The sequence below is a fragment of the Lepidochelys kempii genome, chromosome 9, assembly GCF_965140265.1.
Source record: "Lepidochelys kempii isolate rLepKem1 chromosome 9, rLepKem1.hap2, whole genome shotgun sequence".
NCBI classification, from domain to species: Eukaryota; Metazoa; Chordata; order Testudines; family Cheloniidae; genus Lepidochelys; species Lepidochelys kempii.
Window position 1 is genome coordinate 73,998,330 of NC_133264.1, and position 23,863 is coordinate 74,022,192.

The following is a 23,863-nucleotide window of genomic DNA, read 5'->3' on the forward strand; positions in this document are numbered from 1 at the left end:
GGCTGCTAATCTGAAACCTGAAATTAAATAACAGCCGCTTTAAAAATGAAAAAAAAAATCACTTATTCTGTTTGGTTTTGCATTTCACTTTGATTAGATTGGCCAGTTCTATTCTGATTTTCATTACCACAATAGGGGAAATGCTTAATTTAAAATACAAGTAAAAACAAACATCACCACCATTCACCTGATTAAATATTTCTGTTACCCCATTTTATTTTATATCACCAAAGCACCAAAATTAAATTTTGGGTTTAAGGTACTTGACGCAGTCCCTTTTACAAAATTCTTCCATATGTTTTTTTTTTCACTTTACTGACATGAAACACTTTCAGGCACTCAGAATGCAGAGATATTGTTTAGTTACAGAAACATAGCTATATTTTCCCCTTATTTATGCAATTTTGTGCCCTCTCATTCATTACAGGGTGTTATTTATATAATCACTTTGTTTTATTTTCAGTTAATTCCTCAATATCTATGCAGTTTACTATGACTGGCTCGCAAAATAACTCGATGGTTACTACTCAGTAACTATACTCTGAATATACACATTTCTCTCCTCTGACTATAATTGCTCAGCTTTGTTTCCTGTATTCAGTTCTTTAAAACTGTTTGCCAGCAACAAAGATGTTACCTCAGCTTCTCATTGCCTTCAGCTGAAGCAGCAAAGACTCCAATATTTGCATAAAAAAGAAAAATGTTTATAAAACAATGTTCAAAAACTCAGACTTATTCACTTCCCTTTTCCTTGCCTAATTACACTTCATGTGAAGTCAATGGGAGTTTTGTCTACACATAAAACTGTTGCAAACCCCGTTATGACACACTGAAGCCAGTTATAAACTGAGTGAAATCGATGTAGCTTAATTCAGTAACAGGATACGTGGTGATTTCATTAAATTAATTTTAGTTAAACCAGTGCAAGTTTTGTATGCAGCTCAGCCCTCATATGGAAGCAGGATAGGACCTTTCTTGTCATCCTACTTCCACACACAATCCTTCTTTCCTCTCTACAAGCTAAGAAGGGAACTTGTTCCCACAACATTAAATATTTATGTACTGGGAGTCTGTCTACTTCAAAGTCTCCATGATTACCTATTGGTCGCGTAAGGACTCTAGCTGTCAAAGAAGACCTGGAACTGTATAAAAATGTCTTAGGGTCCTGATCCTTTTTATCTCAGATCTGCCTGATGCTTCATGCATGGAAAGCGTAAGTCCTAAAACTGAGATCTCCAGTCCTAATCTGGATCACCCTCAATATGAATTTTGGACTATAACCTATGGACTAATTCTGAAAGAACTCTTTGGAACTACAAAGGTCACCATCTCTACTATGAATCTAATCTCAGAACTGTACTCATGTCTGTATGTATACTGATCTCTTTCTCTTTTCTTTTAAAATACATTTTAGTTTAATTAGTAAGAATTGGCTGTAAGCGTGTATTTGGGTAAAATCTGGAATACTCTTTAATCTGTGAGGTAATATGTCCGATTCTTTGGGATTGGTAGAACTTTCTTATATGATCAATAAGATTTTCAGTAATCCTCATTATATCTGACTTGGGTGTCTGGGTGGAGGCCTCAGGCTGGGTTGCTTTGAGGGAACTGTGTTGCTGGCTTCTGGATAACCAGTGAGGTATTATAGAAGCTGTTTTGTGCTGGCTTGGTAAATCAAAGTGTTGGAATATCCACCAGCTTTGGGGTGGATGGCCTGCCCCATTCTTTGCAGTTCATCCTAACAGAGTGACATCAGCGTGGCTCCCTGGGATCCTGGTCACAGGGATACATCCTGAATATAATGAAATATCATAGAAAATAGCTCATTTAGCAAACGTAAGAGAATCTCAGTTTCAATATAGTAGGGCTAAATGGAGCACTAATAAATATCTGCAGGTGTTACATAACGTGCAGGCTACTAAGACAGTACATCTAAACGAATACACTAAATTTAGAGTTAAAAAGAAGATACATCAATAACAGGCTTTTTTGCAAGTGAAACCTTTCATGCTGCTCAGTGCTTTGCGTAAAACCAGTGTGTGTGGAAGCCATAATTTGGGGCAGAAAGCTGTTGTATATTTCCTCTCCACATTGAGGGAGGGGGTAAATTTCATGAGCTTACGCTGTATTGTTCTCTGTGCAGCGCAAGATGGTATAATTTTGTGTTTACTTTCCAGAAAGGAGGTGTGTGCCTTAGGAACTGGGAGATGCTCTAGCTATGCCTCCCCATGCAGAGCTGAGCATCTGTATGCACTGCAGTTGGGTGTGTCCCTACCTGTATGCGGGCTGGTAAAGTGCAGGCTGGAGCCTGGGAGAGGGCTTGGCAGGCTGGTCATAGCAGTACAGTGTAAAGGGAGCCCAAGCTGGTGGTCCAGGGAGGGGCTCAGTTCCAGGTGGCACCCTGAGGGGAACCCGTCACACATACATCACACAAGGTGTATTAAGAGTTATGAATATATGTTGGCATTATGACTCAAGTGTGTGTAAACCAGGTATGTAAGGGGGAGTTGGTAAACATGTCTATCCAAAACAAAGGAATGTGTGTTCCCCTCAATTTACATGTAAACAGGACCATCAAGATAGCAGTGGGCGGAGATGGCAGGAAACAGAACAATCGCGGCTCCACTAAATAGGTGGGTGGCCCTTCAGTCTCTTGAATGTGGCCACCCAGGTGCGCACCTTAGAGAGAACTATCCGCGGACCACCTGAATGGAACTCATGGACCACTGGTGGTCCACGGACCACAGTTTGAGAACCTCTGACTTAAACTATGTCCTATTGTTAATAAATTTGTTTTATTTTTACTGTAAACCAAGTCAATGCTGTTTTTAAATGAAAGTTAAGTTAATAAGTTTGTGACTCTAGAGGAACAAATGGACCATATGTCTTTGAACTGTCCAGGAAAGAGGTGGACATTACAGAGTGCATGGTTTTGAAAAATTTGGGATTGGCAGTGTGTTCGGTCACCTCATTGGTTGTCACCAAGGCTAGTGGAAGCCAGAGAGGGGCTGTAGACAGGCTGCTTGGGTCAGAGCTGCTGAACCAGGGCTGTCTAAGCACACAGACACTTGTAAGCTAGTTCGGAGCATCCCAGGCTGGGAGCTACAGGAGCAAAGCATTGTGAGGCATCCAAGGCTACAGGGCTAGTGGTGACAAAACCCCCTCACTTATCTGGATTGCACCCTTGAATCATCACTGTGGCATGAGGCTTTTATCAATCTATAAGCCACCAAGTAACCAAGCCAAGTGAGAGATGCGTTAATTAATTTCATTAATTCATTTTTAAGAACACAAGTGTACTCATGTAGACCTGACAAAACTGCATGTACGCATTAATTTTGCAAAGCAAAGTCTGTCTGCAACAAGTGACACAGCAGGAACAATTAATCAGCAACAGAACAACTCTATGTGCTGCAAACATGTCAATCATTACTGATCAGTACATAACTCTTTCAGGAAATTAGGACATGGTATTAAAGAGAAATTGAATAATTGCAGTGTGTAAAAAATACATTAATTGCTTTTCAAGTGAATAAATACTGAATCTGGAGTGAGAACCTGAAGTAAAATTAACTGTCAATGAGAGCCCATGCTAACAGCCATTGACTAAAGTGGATGTATTTTCTATGTTTTGGATATAGAAATTCTATTTTCATGTTTTTCAAATAAGAGAATCTCAAATGATATGGTTAGATTGTTCCTTCTGCCTCCATGAAAAACTCAATGGAATCCTACAGGTATAGCAGGAGTGGGTAGTGATAACTCTGTAAGATAATACTTCCTCATATTTCATGGAAGCCCCTTTGTTGATGGTGAAGGAATAGAGCTGAGGGGATAGATATTTGCTGTGCACTAACCTTAGTCAGCTCCAAGCCCTCTCAAGAATACCCTCTAAGTCTGTGGTGAAGAGAGAGAGAGAGTGTGTGTGTGTGCGTTGGGGGGCATAGAGTCACCTAAGCCAGTTTTTGTCCATAGTTGGAATTCCCAACCTGGCATAATAGGTATAGAGCTAGGGTTAGCATGTGAGCCAATAACTGCTCCTTTCGTAAGAATGGAGCATCAACTCTGAAGGCAGTTAAGTGTTAGATGAGTTACATGTCAACATTGTTAACTATTTCATTGTTGTTAACTCCAGCTGAAATTTTGCATTATTCTGGGAACATGGACAGAGTTTGAGCAGAGTACTATTATTTTCCTCTCCAAAACTGATCCCACTGCTTTTATCAAAGGAGCTGAGTCTGAAATTTCAACTACAAAAGCAGTAACAGTGAATTCAAGTTTTGAAATAAAATTTCAACCATGGCATGCAGAGATTCCTTGAGCATTATATTTTAAGCATGATTGTTAAAGTGAGACTAGAATTTTGGTGTTAGTACCAACAAAAACATAGCAGCAAAGCAAGAAAACAAAACATCTTGTCTAGCCACAAAATTTGGAATTATACTGGGAATTACGAGGATAGGAAAGATCTTGAAATAAAGGAAAGGCTTGACATTTTAATAACTTATACAGTGCAGCTGTTTAGAGACTTTTTAAAGCCTCATGGGAAACTTTAAGACATATTCAATTTAGAGAAAATTCTGTTAATATAATGTATACTTTTCACTTAAATTATTTTAATCTCCTGCACAAAAAGTGCCATTTGACCTTTTAGCTGGAGCTTTCTATAGACAATTTTAATCAAATACACACAATTTCATTTGGATGACTTTGTTAAAAATTCATTAACAAAAGGAGATTTTTCAGACACTACTTTTAAGAATGTGACGATTACAATGGAAGTACAATGGCAGAACCTATCACTATACTCTGAACATTTGCAATGAGAGTAGATCATCAGGCAGGCCGATGTAGAAGAGCTCTGCTGTTAGTACTTGCCCATTGCAGACTATTATCTAACTGGGAGTATATTTTTATATTCATTTCATGTGTATGTTTAACTTTGGAACTGAGAGACAGTTTTGGCACAGGAGTGCCTACATTTGTGGGGGAGCCAGGAACCAGGCTGGTGCTCACCTCTCTTATTACCGATGTGCAAGTCTTATGCAGCATATTAGTGTAAAAAAATTGCTGAATTATAACACAATATATATAGTATACATTCATCTGTCTGTATCCCTGACTCTTGAGGTTTTCAAATATTATTGCATTATTTTAAACGTCTTGTTCACTGCCTTTTTAAAATGTCTTTCTTTACAGTCTGCTGCTACTGTAATAGGTGATGTTTGTCAGAGGAAGGTGAGGAAATAATTGAGCATATGGAACATCAGCAGTTTAAGATTGAGATGGAATCCAATTTGTTCCCAAAATGAAAACGGGGGCATATCCTCTATGTTTTCTCCTTGTGAAGATGCTCTCCAATTGTGTAAGCTAGTGTGGTTTCAACAATAAAGTTACCTTTTGAGGCTGTGGAGGAAGCTTCTCATCTTGTATTTGATATTTTGGGAACTTCCTCAAAAATAGTTTCTTTCCCTATTTTGGATTTAAAAAAACAAACAAACAAAAAACAGCCTGCAAAATCTAGTTGGGCCAATCCAGCTTCTTGTCCACCCATTCTAAGAAATCTGATAAACTGTACCAGGCCGTCATATCCCATTACCATTTTATTTATGTGATAAGACAGAGAAGGTTCTACCATTTAGTCTGAATCAGGTGGCACATTCCCAGGAGTGGGAATATGCAGAGGCCACTCAAAGAAGAACCTGGGGTACACCGTATCCATAGTTCACAGGCACATAAAGGTATAATACATTAGTGCTCCAGTCCTGGTCTATGGACTTTAATGGAAGAGTCAGTATCTGTAATATACATGGCCCTAGTTTTCAAAGATGTGCATGTTTAAGTGGCCACATCCAATCTGGGCATATGAATCCTTATTGTATGCAAACAAGGAGGGATTACACACACACACACACAACAGAATGTGCAATAACAATCCCCAGCTGTTGTGCATGCACCAGGGATGTGTACACCAAGGTCTGCACACTCATAAGGCAAACTCACCTTTGAGAGTTTGGATCAAAATATGTTGTTCTAAATTGTTAAGTGTCAGTTGTAAAGATTAGGGAGGACAAAAGTGACATTAAACACAATTATAAAATAGCATTTGTTGGGGAAGCAATCACATTTGCTGACAAATGATCTGAAATGTGTGGTTTTTAATGCACAGGGCAAATTTTGTTTTCAGGTACACATTTGTAGCCCCACTGAACTATATGGGGTTGTATGCATGAAACTGACAACTGAGTTCAGATACACACCTATGTATTTTAAGACTCAGGTAAAACATTAAACACTGTAGGTGAAATTTTCAAATATGAAAATCCCAAACACTTATAATTGTGATAATTGTGATAATAGCAGCACAGTTATGGAGTGGTATGGTCTCTAAGTGTACAGTTTTGGTTTAAGATATACAGTTCTTGGGCACTGGAAGCATTTGGCCTTCAAATGTTGGCCTTAGTATTTATATGCCTAATCCTGCAAAATTTATGCACAGAAGACACTTTACTCATGTGAGAAGGTTCATGCACTTAAATGAGATCACCTCATAGAAGCAAAGTTACTAACATGCATATTTAGAGGATCAGGCCCTGTGGCATTGCAAAGACCCTTTCACATGTATTGTTTCAAGCACCACATAAAGAATAAACTGAAGAATGAGGCATACATTATAACACTACAGGCAAAGGCATGAAGTCACATAAATCAGTAGCAGTCAGGAGCATATATTAAAAGCGCTATATATTAAAAGGAAACATTATGATGTTTCCTAAGTGACATGCGTGTTCCTAGAAGAGCTGATATAGTATTTTCCTTACATTGTGCTATTCCACATATCTCAGTAAAATTATTAGGGTAGTCCTATGAAGAATAGAAGTAACTTACCTATTCATTTCTTCAAGACAGTCAGTTGCAAAGTAAAAGCTCTTAATTTTTGGGTGGCATGCTTTGAAGGCACTGTAAAACAAGCAAAGGAGAAAAATGTAGTTTTTTTTTCAAATAGTTTGTCTATAATGACTTTATTCCCCTTTGTTGATAAATTTACATGATGAGGTTGAAAAGTCCTCCTTAGACTTACTTGCTCTTGGGTACTTTAGAATGTTTTAGAGTTACACATACATTTTTCTATGTGAGTTCAATGAAAAATGATAAAAGAGAAAAACACCTTGTCATCTATGGATGAAAACATTTCAAAGTGCTCACTCTTTAACTGACCTCTCAAGTCCTCATCCTCAAAGATAACCAGAACAACACCTTCAAAAGATGAGCCTGGGAGCTTAAATTCATAACTTTGATAGACACTAAAAACCATGGACTTGATAAAGACACTGGATTTATGGCTCATTACAACAATCTGTAAAATCATTAACCACCCTTTTCCCCCTATGACTGCAGAGGTATTAACTTGAATGGTCTCCTACAATATGTATTACTACTGCTGATGGTTCCAATGTGTGGAACTAAACAATCAGTTCCACCTTATATTTAGCTGTGACACTGAGTACATTTCCCAGGCCTGACGGAGAGCTCTGTGTAAACTTGGAAGCTTGTCTCTTTAACCAAGATAACTTGGTCCAATAAAATACATTACCTTGCCCATCTTGTCTCTCTAATATCCTGGGACCAACATGGCTACAACAACACTGCAAAACAGATCCGGTAGCACCCAGAATAAATTTACCAATTCCCTTCTGCATTTGTTCTGTCTCTCTAATCAGGGACTTTTCATTCAAATTGAACTTGATGGCAGCAACCTTGTCACTCTGGGGGGACATAAGACATAGAACTGCTTCACTGACAAGGGAACAAAAATGTGGAAGCTCTCATTAGTGGGGGCTACCACTCCTGAGTTCAGAAACAGCTTCTAAGAGTGAAACTGAAACCAGTCAAACCTCAAGTGGTCTTGGGGTTTGTAATTTATTAGCTTTGATATTTTTGTTTGTTTCTTGTAGTCACAATGGGCCCAATTAACCCCTGGTATAACTTCATGTAAGTCAGTGGAGTTACATCAAGGGTGAATCTGACTTGATTTCTGAAGCTATCATCAGCTGTGTGGTCAATGTCTTATCTTTCACATACAACTTTTTCATAGCTGAGTTTTCTTGCTGTGCTTAGTGTCTAGATTATTTACCATTTCTTCAGTTTTGGGACCAACCTCTGGCTAGTGGTTCAGGATGTGTATATCTCTTTGCATCTATTGTAGCATCACTCTCTTATAAAACTCCTGGGAAGGCATTCAGCCAACAGTTTTCTGTTCTTTCACTAAAGAACTCATCCCAGGTCACTGCAGAGCCATAGATAATATCCCACAACTTGTAATCTTTCATTTCCTGAAAGGCTGTCGTTTCGGAGTAGGTATCCATGTTCGTGTTGGGTATTTTTTGTAAAAAAGTCACTTCCTCTGTTACAATTGCTCTGGCATTAGTTAGCAGAAAAATGAAAGAAATATCTTAGTCTGTAGTTTTCACTAATAAAATGGATAAGATGAAGAGTTGTCCACCAGCAAAATAACTTTGGAGGGTAGAATAGGTGATGATTCTGCAGGTGAGTATGTGACTACAGAGACAAAACTCTGTACTTTACATAATTTATTAACCCTATCTTCAGTTATTGATATGCTTGTTGAGTTTACATACTTTGCTGACAGTATTATGTGCTTAAAGCATGTGGGATTTGCATACAGAAATAATAATCTCATTTTATTATTATCAATACAATCTGCACTAGCCTTAGGCATCATTATGAACAGTCCATGCAAGCACTGATCTTGGATCCAGTTTATGAGGACTTCTGTGAATCCTGTTTTGGACTTCATACGCAATAAACTGTGGAAGTAACATTTTGTCCATGATAGTTAATAAATATAAGAAGTGTGTTTGTCTTAACAATACTATATACTGTATGTTATTCCATAAAATTCCCCTTAAATATGTGCCTTCCCCATAAAAAAAAAGTGTGTGTAGAGGCAGAGATTGCAACTGTTGATTTAGAAAAAAAGAATCATGCTGATATTTTCATTTTTAAAACATTATCTTAGCTCTATTTTAATAGAAACTCAAGGTGCTGTGAAAGAAACAAGACTGACAATGTTACAGACTGACACCCTCTAATTATCTACAGAACAGGCAAGCTTCTTGCACCCAGCACTAAAAATATATCTCAGATGTGGTCTATGGGATCATCTCTTGAAGTGGGACAGTAGATCATTATTCTTGCTTATTCAGCCCTTGGCTTATGTTTTGACACTGCCAGCATGGGTGCCAATAACATGGACAGCTGTCCACTGGGAATTGGATTGAGAACCCCAAATTATTTTTCACGCAGGTCCTTAACACAGGTATTTGATAAAAATAAGTAGACTATAAACCTAGAGATGAATGGCTTTGCATCCTATTATTCATTTCAAAATCAATTATGTGGAAAACCATGGGGAGGCTTAGTCCTTCAAAGTTAATGGATTCTTATCTAAAAGCACCCATTAAAATGATGTATTTTGGATATGCTCCCTAACTTGAAAAGTGTTCTTCTGCCAATGTCCTGATCCATCTACCAGAGTCACAGGCAAGCATCATGCTCCAGAACAGCATTTATCAAACTGTTGTATGCGGAGCACTGGTGGTCTGCAGAGAGCTGGGTGGTTACATGGAGCTCCTTTTTTCTAGCTGCTTTTACAGGCTAAAAGTGGCCCACTTCACTTGTCCATGTACTTCACTGAAAGAACAGCTTAGATGCCTAAAAAAAGAGTTGGAAAGAAGGAGTCCTCGTATTTGTTGCTGTGTAAGAGGATGCAAAGAAAGAGGAACTGCTGTCAGGAAGCAAAGACACCCATGGGACAATAAAAATTAGCTAAATACTCTATTATTTGTTACCACAGGCGTGTTGCACAGTAAAAATTGGAAGGCAAGTGGTCTGCCCAAGTTAAGGGGCAGGTGGCTTGCACAATATTCATCTGAGGTGCCCATCCGAATGGGAGAAGTGGTGGTTCACAAGACACTGTCATTCACACTACGAAAAAATGTGACAAACCCTGGTAGTAGCATGTGTTCAAGGCTAGGAGCTAAGACTGCTTAGTTCTAATTCATTCTCTGCCATTTACTATGCAGCCTTCGGCAAATCATAAACCTCTCTGCCTCAGTTTCTCTGTCTACAAAAAAGGGATATTTACCTCACTTGATTCTTGCAATTAGATAACATTTGTAAAGTGCTATATAAGTCCTAAGTGTTCTTATCATAGTCATACCTCCACATCGTCCCACTTCCTTCATATTACCGGATAATTCTTTCATTACTGATTATCGTTAATAGCTGGATTCTGGGTTAATGGCTTTGAAATTGTTTCTACAACATCTGGACCAGAATTAATTTTATATTTAATTTGTCTATTTAATTAATTTATATTTAGGCTCCCCATTTTTATTTTTAGTAAGATGTCCAAGGACATGATTTTGATTTTACGTCTGCAGGTATGTCTTCACAAACACTAGCAGCTCCTGTATGTATTCAAACTTAATGTTAGAAGATATGCAGGAAAATGCCTGTGACATTAATCAAGCCTAGCCTGATTAAAAGATCCAGTAATACTGCACATGTGGAAAGATGGCTGAAACCAAAATTCACACAAGGGGACTAATTCATATTACCACTTAAATAAATGGAGTTACCCCAAGGAATAATTTGGCCCACTATCTCATATGTATTTTGTACAATTAACTGAATAAAATTTTTAATAAAAGCAAAGCAGTCTATTTATACTTTAACAAGAGGAAATCTCCTTTCCTTCTGTCCTCTTCAGAATCTGATCTTATATCTGATATCGTATTTGTTACTTCCAATGTTATTTCATTGACACGAAGGGGAGTTGTATTAGGCCTTGCAATAATGCCATTTATGATGCATTTTGATGGTTCCAGATATATTTAGCCTCTTTTATTAACAGTTTCCCAGTATCAGTGTGGGGGTTATGTGTATGCACATGTGTACATTTTACTGCAGCTCTATTTATGTGATGTTATTTCTTTAGCAAATATCTATGCTCATTGTTGAACTCCTATAATGGTTCATCATAATCTGTACTGTAGTGTATCTAGAAAAAGTTCCTTTAATAAATATGGTAAAAAACCAAGCAAACAAAATGAAATTACTATTACTTTATAGCTACATTATAATTTATTACGGGCTTTATCACAGAATTTACTACCATAATAGTGAGTTTCATGTCTTTTTACCGAGTTTCTGGTATCATAGACATCCTCTTGCCCTCTGAGGAAGATTGAATGTATTTTTTCTGGCTCCAGGTTTGTGCAGTGTGCAACTTCCAGGTCTTTACTGAACTACAGAACAAGTTTCTTTTAGAAGTGTGTGCCAAACTCTTTTGTTTGGGAAAGCCATTGGTGTGGCATTAAAGGAGTGTCTTAATATTTGTACTTGTTTTATATAAGTGGAATTTTAAATAGAATTTTGGCTGCACTGTTTTACTGTGAGATGCCTAGATGGCATGAGGGAAAAGCAGCTGTAAGATTACAGGCTCTGTCCTATATTCCTAGATCTCTCTCAACTCCCATTAAAGAAAATGGCCCCAGCTCCTTGGCTAGTGTATGTCAGCCATGCTTCATTGACTTCAGTGGACTGAGAGATTTATATTAGGCAAGGACTGTAGTCAGTAGGTCTGATTCTCATATCATGTTGGCATCAGACGGATTTAACTCCATTGATTTAAATGGAATAACTCTCCTGAGGTCACAATCAGGCCCAATGGGAATTGTGAACATTCAGCACCTTGCAAGACTGGGCCAATATAATACATATAGGTATGCATCTTTAAAAAAAAAAAACTCTGTTTTTCCTGAGTCATCCTCTTTTGAACTGCAATAAAATAGCTGTTGAGAGCGATACTAGGTTTGTCTAGCTCACATTTCTATAGCTGTACGATAGGGGATATTCTTGACAAAGAAACCAAGTCCTCAGGGAATGAAGGCTTCTATTATTTTGATTGTTTATGATATATTCCCTGATTAATAATATTTTGCAATATCTAAATTAGAATACCCATCCTTGCATGATAATTAATAGATGTAAGAATTGGATCAGGAAACAGTAAACATAGAGTTATGAAAAAAGCAGAAATGAACACTTGTGCTATTAATATCCTGAATGTAAATCACACTGTAATATTTACCATTATGATTTATTCGGACTTTCAGAGACACAAATCATAGCTATGGAAATCCCAGTTTGGCTGATTTCTTTTACACCCCATCATTAACATTAATACATACAGTAACAGAATTTTCCAAGACAAATGCATTCAGAAGAGGTAAATGTGGAAACAGCGTAAGAATACAAAATCCTCTGCCTGTACAGTTTCCTCTCTGTTGGCAAATTAATTATTCATTGGGGTGACTGGGCAATGGCTCAGCATAAAGCCAACTTAAGTCTCACTTCAGCCTATGAAATAGGACTTAAGTGATTTACAGGCCTTGAAGTAAGTGTTCCTTTCACCCATAGACATTTTATACTCTCATCTCACTGACTGATTACTGGTTTCAGAGTGGATGGGTCATTACACAAAGTAAAACTATTTCCCCATGTTTATTCCCCCCCCCTACCCCCCACTGTTCCTCAGACGTTCCTGTTAACTGCTGGAAATGACCCACCTTGATTATCACTACAAAAAGTTTTCTTGCTCTTCCCCCCCCCCCCCCACCGCTCTCCTGCTGGTAATAGTTCATCTTAAGTGATTACTCTCCTTACAGTGTGTATGGTAACACCCATTTTTTCATGTTCTGTGTGTATATAAATCTCCTCACTGTATTTTCCACTGAATGCATCCGATGAAGTGAGCTGTAGCTCACGAAAACTTATGCTCAAATAAATTGGTTAGTCTCTAAGGGTGCCACTAGTACTCCTTTTCTTTTTGATCATTTGCTGATGATTTAATTGTATCACAATCTGTTATTACCAGAATTTGATGTTTTAATGAAGTTATGAGGACAAAACAGCCCAGAGAAACCAGTTATTAATACCAGTTGGGGAGATGATGTAAAAGTTAAAGTAAATAAGCCAAAGGACAAAAATACTGTTAATATTGTAATTGTTATAAATATTACTTGCGAATTGAATTAACTGGAAAAATTCTGTTTTGCAAATGTAAATAGTGAATTCCAGGACAACCTCTGAAAAGAAATGGAACATTCTTCTGGTGCCCCACTAGATGGCGCACACCGACTAATTATATGTATTATAAGTCCTCGGACTTACGATGCCAGACTTACGTCGGATGCCACTTACGACGCTTTTCAATTGACTGCTCGTTTCACCCCTAGGTTAATCGATTTGTATAAAGTTGGCTTGAAATCACTTCCTGATTGCGTTATGCTGGTAAGCAGTTGGAAGGGGTTGCTTCTGATTGGCTTCTAGGCAGCAGGGTAGCTTGTCGCCAGGTAGGGTTGCTGCTTGCTTTTGATTGGCTCCCGGCCCCGGGCTCAGCCAATCAGAAAGCTTGAACAGTGATTGGCTGAGGCTCAGCACGTGTGCCATTCTCCTTGGCTTTCTGAGCCTGTGTTGCTGGCATTCTGAGCAGCATATGTGAGTTTATGTGTTTATTTGAATGCTGTTTACAAAACACAGTGTACAGTAAATACATTGATGTTGCCACATGAGTCATCTATAATTCATTTAGTACAAAACTATGGGTTATTGTGGTGAAAATAGTGTATCGAGCCTTGGTTCAGGAACCAATCCCACCTTCATACCATTGATTCCTATGGGAAAAGTAGTTTCGACTTACAGCGTTTTGACTTACAAAGCAATTCTGAGGAACGAATTGTGTCGTAAGTCCAAGGACTCCCTGTATATTAAAAATAAGGTTCCAGTGCAATGGCTTTTTGGTTCTCGTTACATATAAGAAATTATAGGTGGCCTGTGATCCATCTGTTGACTGCTGTGGTGTTTTTAGTTTAATATTTTTAGTGGCAAGTGGCCTAGCTTCAGAGCACTGGAAATGTCCAGGTTATTAATCTTTGGCTATATCTTTCACTCTCTTCCATGCCAAATGACTACCAGAATTCCTATGCATCTCTGGTAAGATAGATGGGACTTGTACCTTTCTGGGGTCCAGATATCAAATGCATGTGTATATATATAGTGGTACTCAAAAATCTGCAATTAATGGGCCATTAAAATGTGGATAATGCCACTCCCTCACCTCACAAGGGTGATGTGGAGAAAAATTAATGTTTTTGAAGCAAGGTGGGTGAGATAATATCTTTTATTGGACCAACTACTGTCGGTGAGAAAGAAGCTTTTGAGCTTACACAGAGCTCTTCTTCAGGTTTTGAAGCACTCAGATATTCTAGTGGTGAGCACGATAGAGAAGCCCATGAGGAAATTAATAATTGTCTTCAGAACAGGGTTTGAATAATGCAGAAGGGTATTTTTCATTCTGTGGCTTCAGGTTAGTGCAGTGCCAGAAGTCAGTATCTGTTAGAATTGTGTTCAGAGTCTCTTGGTGTGGCATCCAAGGTGTATATTTTTACTTATTATGTTACATAGGTAGAATTTTAAATAGAATTTTGACTGTACTGTTTCATTTTGAGGTGTCAAGAATACTCTGGCAATAAACTTCCATTAGATAAAATGCCCAAACCTGTAATTCTTACATATTCAAAACTCATACTGAATTGAACGGCACTTTTGGGTCCACAGGGAATGTAAGATTGAGACCTCCAATGTTTTAGCATTATTCTGATCAACAGTGATTCATTACAGATGGATCCCCACTAATCCCAGCTCTCAGAATTAGTTTTATCAAAGGCCACCATGAAGTAGCAGCATATTTAGATTATTTACAAGAAACTTATAATAACTGAGAAACTGCTGACACTAAGCCTACTAAACACACTGGCAAACTTCATGTCTTATGTGAACATAGAAGTACATTTTTTATTAAACTGGGTGGGAAAAGTGCAAAATAAATCCGATGAAGTGCTTATACTTGGAAAAGTAACATGAATATATGAATGATACATACCTGGCAAACAAAATGACTAGTATACTAGCATATATTATGTTTAGAATTAAATGTTATTAAATTTTTAGAACATGATCCTGCCCCCATTGAAGGCAATGGGTTTAACTTTTTTGTCATTGATTTTAATTGAAGAAGGATCAGGCAGCCTTATGCATTTACCCTTTACCACAGAACTGACAGTGTCTTTGAAAAAAGAGCATTTAAACAGGTGATATTTGTACTACCTCATATGAAGATTTAAACTACTTCGGTTTCTGTTTGGGTTCTTATATTTCTGCTTACTCTTAAAATTTTTTTTTTTTAAATATGGTGATGGCGATACTGCCTAAAATCAATGGAACATCTTTCAGTGACATCAGCTATCCAAACTCCATTGGTAGCACCCAGGACATCTTAGCACTCAAATATAGTGCCTGAAATCATTACTTTTACTCTGGAGGAGAGCTAAACCTTGGTGAGATAATGCCATGACTCCTATTTATAAAATTAAGTACCTTCATTAATGGTATGAGTGAGACAATTATTCAAATCACATAGGACATAGTAGTCTAACAATTACGCATTTTTGTCAAAGTTTCTCAAGGGTATTCCGTTCAATGTGTAACATGGGCAGCAGTAACAATTATTCAGTAAAGCAGCTTCCCCATGATTGATAAGAATACTGGAAAGAGAGACACCTATTTATTTTTGCTGTTGGACCCAAGTTTCCTTTGTTCACGTAACAAAGGTCCAAATCCTGCACTCCTTACTCTTTGAAAACTCTGCATTATGGCAATAGGTGCTTTGAGAGAAGTGCAGGATCAGCTCCTCAATGACTGACCCTACTAGTTTTGTCTGTGCTCTGAGATAGAGGAAGCAAAATTAGTGTTGTTATCTCAGCTACAGCGATTTATACACTAACACTAAGAACTCTTTTTAAGACCATTTTTCTTCTGTTTCCTTAAAATAAATTGAAACCACAAAACAAACAATTGATCAAATAGTTCTTTGAGCACTTGTTCATGTCCATTCCAATTAGGTGTGCATGTGTGCACGGCAGCCAGAATTTTTTTTCCATAGCAGCATCCACTGGGTCGGCACCAATGGTGCAAGTAGAAATCATTTCTTGCTGGTACTGCCCTCATGGGAGAGACACAAGGGGGGGCACGTGACCTCCCCAGGTGACCTTCCATGTGACGCCTCCCTGCCCTGCCCCCAGCGCAGGCCATCCACTCTCTCCCTGTCCCTTCCGACACCCTCCTTTGTATATACAAACATCAACATGCTTAACTATTCACTTTCCCCCTAAATATGTAGTATTCAGTCGGTCTATATGGAATATGAGAATTGGGTGAGGAGCCATTGCAGCATACATATGATTTATTAAAAGACAAATTTTAAGTAGAACTATATCCTAAACTTCTTTATGGTATTGTACCCAAACATTTCATTTTAATGGGGGATTCAACTTCCTTTATAGGAACAAAAAGAAAAGGAGGACTTGTGGCACCTTAGAGACTAACCAATTTATTAGAGCATAAGCTTTCGTGAGCTACAGCTCACTTCCTCAGATGCATATCGTGGAAACTGCAGCAGGCTTTATATATACACAGAGAATATGAAACAATACCTATTCCCACCCCACTGTCCTGCTGGTAATAGCTTATCTAAAGTGATTTCCAGCACAAATCCAGGTTTTCTCACCCTCCACCCCCCCACACAAATTCACTCTCCTGCTGGTGATAGCCCATCCAAAGTGACAACTCTTTACACAATGTGCATGACAATCAAGCTGGGCTATTTCCTGCATAAATCCAGGTTCTCACATCCCCCCCACCCCCATACACACACAAACTCACTCTCCTGCTGGTAATAGCTCATCCAAACTGACCACTCTTCAAGTTAAAATCCAAGTTAAACCAGAACATCTGGGGGGGGGGGGGGGGTAGGAAAAAACAAGAGGAAACGGGCTACCTTGCATAATGACTTAGCCACTCCAAGTCTCTATTTAAGCCTAAATTAATAGTATCCAATTTGCAAATGAATTCCAATTCAGCAGTTTCTCGCTGGAGTCTGGATTTGAAGTTTTTTTGTTTTAAGATAGCGACCTTCATGTCTGTGATCGCGTGACCAGAGAGATTGAAGTGTTCTCCGACTGGTTTATGAATGTTACAATTCTTGACATCTGATTTGTGTCCATTTATTCTTTTACGTAGAGACTGTCCAGTTTGACCAATGTACATGGCAGAGGGGCATTGCTGGCACATGATGGCATATATCACATTGGTGGATGTGCAGGTGAATGAGCCTCTGATAGCGTGGCTGATGTTATTAGGCCCTGTGATGGTGTCCCCTGAATAGATATGTGGGCACAGTTGGCAACGGGCTTTGTTGCAAGGATAAGTTCCTGGGTTAGTGGTTCTGTTGTGTGGTATGTGGTTGTTGGTGAGTATTTGCTTCAGGTTGCGGGGCTGTCTGTAGGCAAGGACTGGCCTGTCTCCCAAGATTTGTGAGAGTGTTGGGTCATCCTTTAGGATAGGTTGTAGATCCTTAATAATGCGTTGGAGGGGTTTTAGTTGGGGGCTGAAGGTGACGGCTAGTGGCGTTCTGTTATTTTCTTTGTTAGGCCTGTCCTGTAGTAGGTAACTTCTGGGAACTCTTCTGGCTCTATCAATCTGTTTCTTTACTTCTGCAGGTGGGTATTGTAGTTGTAAGAAAGCTTGACAGAGATCTTGTAGGTGTTTGTCTCTGTCTGAGGGGTTGGAGCAAATGCGGTTGTATCGCAGAGCTTGGCTGTAGACGATGGATCGTGTGGTGTGGTCAGGGTGAAAGCTGGAGGCATGCAGGTAGGAATAGCGGTCAGTAGGTTTCCGGTATAGGGTGGTGTTTATGTGACCATTGTTTATTAGCACTGTAGTGTCCAGGAAGTGGATCTCTTGTGTGGACTGGACCAGGCTGAGGTTGGTGGTGGGATGGAAATTGTTGAAATCATGGTGGAATTCCTCAAGGGCTTCTTTTCCATGGGTCCAGATGATGAAGATGTCATCAATATAGCGCAAGTAGAGTAGGGGCTTTAGGGGACGAGAGCTGAGGAAGCGTTGTTCTAAATCAGCCATAAAAATGTTGGCATACTGTGGGGCCATGCGGGTACCCATAGCAGTGCCGCTGATCTGAAGGTATACATTGTCCCCAAATGTGAAGTAGTTATGGGTAAGGACAAAGTCACAAAGTTCAGCCACCAGGTTAGCCGTGACATTATCGGGGATAGTGTTCTTGACAGACTCCTGAAACTCTTACCAGTCCATAAAAGTGGTCCATAGTCATGCAAATAGTTCCATTGTCTTCAGTGGGATTGATCAAATGATTAAGGGTTTACAGGATTAGGTTCCACGTTTGGAAATTGTTCTGGACGAAACTGACAATGTCTGAGCTGTCAGATCAGAAGGAGCTTCATTCAAATAAAGGTGAGCAGATGTGTGATAAGTCTTAGCTCCGTTGCTAAGATGAGAAACATATTTTCAGCAAAGTTCTTGGCAGATTCCTGAGGCAGCTGGTTTAAGACCGTCAGTGTCCAGCATTATAATCTTCACTTATAATTCTCTCACCCACGAAGCTGGAAAATGAGGCATTTGTTTTCTTTGTTTTGCTGCTCCAGTTCCAGTTAACAAAATGCATGTTAGACTAGTTTGGCTGCAAAGAATAATTCTGTGTACACTGGGGACAATACCTGATTCCCACCAGGATTCAGAACTGAGCTGACATCAGAATCCAAACATCCTCTGGTCGGTACAAGCAGAGGCATTCTTCTAATGATTTGGACTTGATGTGATGCAGTACTGATGTCATGGATAATTCAGAACAATGGGGAGAAACAGAATAAAAAAACACTGCTTAAACACCTTCTGTCTCCCCTTCCCCTCTCCTCTTGAGGACTCCTGACCAAGGTAACAGCACAATACGTATGCTAACAAACTTAAACAAAGCCTTTGTTTAAGTTTGTTAGCATACGTATTGTGCTGTTAAAGCGATATAAAGAATGAATGCCCTCCCTAGACATGTTCTGCTCCTTTAAGGAGCAGAGCGCAGCCCCACACCCTCCCTGGAGTGGGGGGCGAGGGCTAGCCCCAACTCTTTCTGGTACCCCGTACCTACTAAAAATTTCTTGCCGGTACTGTGTACGGGAGGGTACCACCCTACTTGCACTCCTGGTTGGCATGTGCCCCCTCTGGAGTCATGCCTTCATGGCACTCAATATAGAGCCCTGCCGACCTGTGAGGGGCTTGTTGACTCCTGACCCAGAAGGGTGGTTGAGTCCGGCCCCACCCTGCTTGGCGGATCTCAGGAGTCAGCAGCTGCAGCTCCCATCAACCCCGTAGGCGTTTAATGCGGCTCAGGACTTGTTGCACCTCATACCTGCGTCGACAGCACTGGTCCGCCCTGCAGTACAATAAAGAAGGAAACCAGCTATGCTATCCCAGTGCTTGCATTCTCCACAGTGCCCTCTGACACCAGTCGTTCAGGAACGAGAGGCCAGTCGGTCCTCTAGCTCCTGATGCTCGGTGCCCCGAAGTGCAGCTCCTCTGTGGTGTTCCTTCTTGGAGACCTCAGGGTCAGAGTCCAACTCCTATTGCTCCAGCACAACCAGGAGCAGGAGGTCCAGGTCACAACGGGAGAGATGAGCTTACCTGGCACTGTGGCCCCTGCAGCGGCAGAACCCAGTGCAGTGGTGCTAGACTTGACCCAGGCCAGGGCATACCTCCCAGAGGTGAGGTGCAAGCTCTCAGCAACATCATTTGAGGTCTCAGGCAGTTCCCCACCACTACAGCAAAGAACTGCCTGAAACTTCTAGGACATATGGCAGCCTGTATGTATGTGGTGCAGCATGCCAGGCTCAGACTTCGGCCTCTTCAGTCATGGCTAGCATTGGTGTATCAGTCAGTCTGGGACAATTTGGACCGGGTCATAACCCTGCCACACCAGGTTCTCGACTCCCTTCTGTGGTGGCTCAACCCATAGGTAGTATGTGTAGGGGTCCCCTTCTCCAGCCCTTAGCCGCCTCTCTCCCTAGTGATGGACACATCAGCTCTGGGCTAAGAAGCACATCTGGGGGACCTCAGGACTTAAGGCATCTGGGCTCAGGCAGAGCTTGCTCTCCACATCCATGTCAGAGAACTGAGAGCAGTGTGCCTGGCATGCAGCCAGGGAAATGTGTATCGGTGATGACAGACAACACCACGGCGATGTTCTATACCAACAAGGGGAGGGGGATGCACGCTCCTCTCCTCTGTGCCAGGAAGCCCTCATGTTGTGGGACTTCTGCATAGAGCATTCAATACACCTGCAAGCATCATACCTCCGAGGGGTACAAAACGAGTTGGCGGACTATCTCAGCAGGTCGTTCCACGGCCACAAGTGGTTCTTACGCCCGGACATCACAAATTCCATCTTCCATCTGTGGGGCTTTCCCCAGATAGACCTGTTCACCACATGGCACAACAGGAAGTGTCAGCAGTTTTGCTCCTTCCTGAGTCACAGTCCAGGTTCCATCGCGGACACATTTCTCCTCTCATGGGGAGACCATCTCCTTTACAAGTTCCTGCCCATTCTGCTCGTTCACAAGGTACTCCTCAAGATATGTAGGGAACAAGCTTTGGTGATATTGATAACTCCAGCCTGGCCCCACCAGCATTGGTACGCATCACTCCTGCAAATGTCTGTGGAAACCATGGTCACCTTGCTGCTCTTCCCGGACTTATTGACCCAGGATCACGGTAGTCTCCTGCACCCGAACCTCGAGTCACTACACCTCATGGCATGGAAGCTCCATGACTGAATCCAATGGAGCTTTCCTGTTCAGACCCAGTCAGACAAGTCCTCCTTGGCAGTAGAAAGCCCTCCACCAGGGTTACCTACCTAGCCAAGTGGAAGAGATTCCCAATCTGATCGATGCAACATAGTTTGTCACCCACTCTCACCTCTATACCGTGTATATTGGACTAACTTCTCCACCTTAAGCAGCAGGGGCTGTCCATGTCATGAATAAGGGTTCACTTGTCCGCTATCTTGGCCTTTCATCCAGGTGCTGAGAACCAGTCCGTCTTTGGCAACCCTATGGTTAGCCGTTTCCTCAAGGGTCTCAACAGGCTATACCCGCATTTCCGACAGCCGGTCCCAGCCTGGGACCTCAATCTGGTCCTTTCCAGGTTGACGGGGCCATCCTTTGAACTACTGGTGACATACTCCCTGCTCTCTCTCTTGTACAAGGTGGCGTTTCTGGTGGTGATAACCTCAGCCAGGAGGGTGTCTGAGCTCAGAGTCCTGACATCAGAGCCTCCCTACATCATGTTCTATAAGGACAAGGTTCAACTCAGACCACATCCAGCTTTCCTCCCGAAGGTGGTTTCCCAATTCCACATCAACCAGGACATTTTCCTCCCAGTGTTCTATCCTAAACCACATTCAAGCGGCAGGGAGCAGAAGCTGCAGTCATTGGATGTTCACAGAACATTAGCCTTCTACATTGAGAGAACAAAGCTGTTCTGGAAGTCTACTCAACTCTTTGTAGCTGTGGCAGACAGGATGAAAGGTCTACCAGTCTCCTCCCACCATATTTCATCGTGGATCACATCCTACATCCAGGAGTGCTACAACTTGGCAGGGGTGCCTGCTCCTCCGCTCACAGCATGCTCTACCCGAGCGCAGGCTTCCTTGGCGGCATTCCTGGCACAGGTTCCCACCCACGACAAATGCAGAGCGGCGACATGGCCCTCCATACACACATTTACTGCACATTATGCGATCACCCAGCAGGCCAGAGATGATGCGGCCTTCGGTAGAGCAGTACTCCAATCAATAGTCAACTCCGACCCTGCCTCCAGAATTTAGGCTTGGAAGTCACCTAATTGGAGTGGACATGAACAAGCAGTCGAAGAAAAAATGGTTACTCACCTTCTTGTAACTGTTGTTCTTTGAGATGTGTTGTTGATGTCCATTCCAATACCTACCCCTCTGTTGGAGTAGTCAGCAAGAAGAAACTGAGGGGGTCAGGAGGGCTCTATATTGAGCGCTGTGAAGGCATGATTCCCGCGAAAGCCCAGGCCGACATGACGGACGCAGCTATGGGAAAAAATTATTTCCGGCTGCTGTGCATGCGCTCACACAGACACCTAGTTGGAATGGACATGAACAACACATCTCAAAGAACAACAGTTACGAGAAGCTGAGTAACCGTTTTTTTTCCATCCACGACCAAGTCCCCAATGAAGTGATCAGACAGCAGAGTGGCGTGCAAGATGTCGTTGTTGAAAGCACGTACAGTAAAATGTGATGGCTTAGGCATATAGCTAGGCTCACTGACAATCAATGGGCTACAGCTGTCATTGAGTGGTATCCACAGAAACTGAAAAGATCACTTGGTCAACCTCCAAAGAGATGGGAAGATTTTATTGTGAAAAGGCATGGCTGCACATGAAGAAGGAAGGCAAGGATAAGAGAAAAATGGAAGATGTGTTGTGACTGGCATAATCTATATGAAGGCTGAAGGACCGATTGATCAAGCTGATCAAGGTGAGTTAGTTTTCTTCTTCCCTGTCCTTATTTACATCACATAGGCCTGATGCTCTTCTTACTTAAAACAGTTAGCAGTAGTGTAGTTTCAATATGCTCACTGGAGTTACTCATGAAATACAACAGTGTGAGAGGAGGATCAGGTGCTGATTTTTTCAGGTTTCTTGGTTCTGGGCTGAACTTAAAACAAGTCTCAAAGATCTCTCGTGAAAAAAGCCCCATCTAGTGAAAAAGATCTCCTGAAGTAGAGGGAAGCAAAAGCAAGTCCTGTGAGGGCTACCTTCCTTAATCCCTCCTGAGTGAGATGCTGACCTTATGCTGGAGCTGAAGCCATAAGCCTTAGCAAGAAGCAGGTCCTCAGTGGTGGACTCAACACTGTGAACGTGTCTGTCACCACTGATAGACATGAAGGGAAGGGATTTGGACATATGAGATAGTGCCTTAGCTTCCTCCAGGCCTCCCCTGGGTGATGGTGACCCCAAAGGGGGCATTTTTGAAACTCGCGCTCTATGAAGGTAATAGTGCAACAGCAGGGAAGGTATAGAGGACTTTTGGCACAACAAGTGGGCTTATCCTTTTGATGACAACACCCCCAAGATGGGGCTTTGTAGGGTACTGCATCCCTATGTGTGATGGTGGCTCAGTGAGTGAGTGCTCTGGGGGCCTCCCACTCTGGATAAGTATATTCAGAGGGGAGGCTTTCCCCAGGCTTACATTATATGGGAAGCCACAATAGATTGGTTCTGCTAAAGGCCCTCAATGTGCTTGAACCATCCATGCTCCAGAAGGAGAAGGAAGGGAAGTCAGCCATGAAAGCAGAGTTTACTGGCACCCCATGGAGCCTGGGACTTATTGTCTTTTAATCTTTTTTCATTTAATATTTCAGAATAATTTTCAGATTGTAAACTAACAACAGATTCTAGCTGCCTACAGATGTTATCACACAATCAGAAATGCTGAGAAATGATTCTGACCCTTCAGGTTTATAAGCATGCACTACTATCTGGATGGACATGAAGAACCAGCCTTCTGCTTTTTTACTGAAGACAAAGACAGTTTGCTACTGATGTCATTGAGGCAGGAACAGACCCTAAATCTGATTAATTTAATAAAAATATGGGGAAAACTGGAATTTAGAGTCAGAATCTCTCTCTCTCTTTTCTATGGGAATTGTTCCCTGGGAAATGTTCTGGAACTGTTCTCGTGTTTAGACCAGGGGACTGGAAGCCATTCCCAGTTCTGCACACTGACTCACTGACACCATCTGTAAACTGGGTATTATCCTGC

The 23,863-nt window shown here is 41.1% G+C and overlaps 1 protein-coding gene across 1 annotated transcript in view; it reads right to left on the reverse strand.

Moving 5' to 3' along the window:
• LOC140917643 (connector enhancer of kinase suppressor of ras 2-like) overlaps positions 1 to 23,863 on the reverse strand; it is a 463,215-nt gene that overhangs the window by 25,656 nt on the left and 413,696 nt on the right. Inside the window, exon 20 of the mRNA XM_073360900.1 lies at positions 6,889 to 6,960. Coding sequence (XP_073217001.1) covers positions 6,889 to 6,960 — 72 coding nt within the window. The remainder of the gene's footprint in view (positions 1 to 6,888; positions 6,961 to 23,863) is intronic.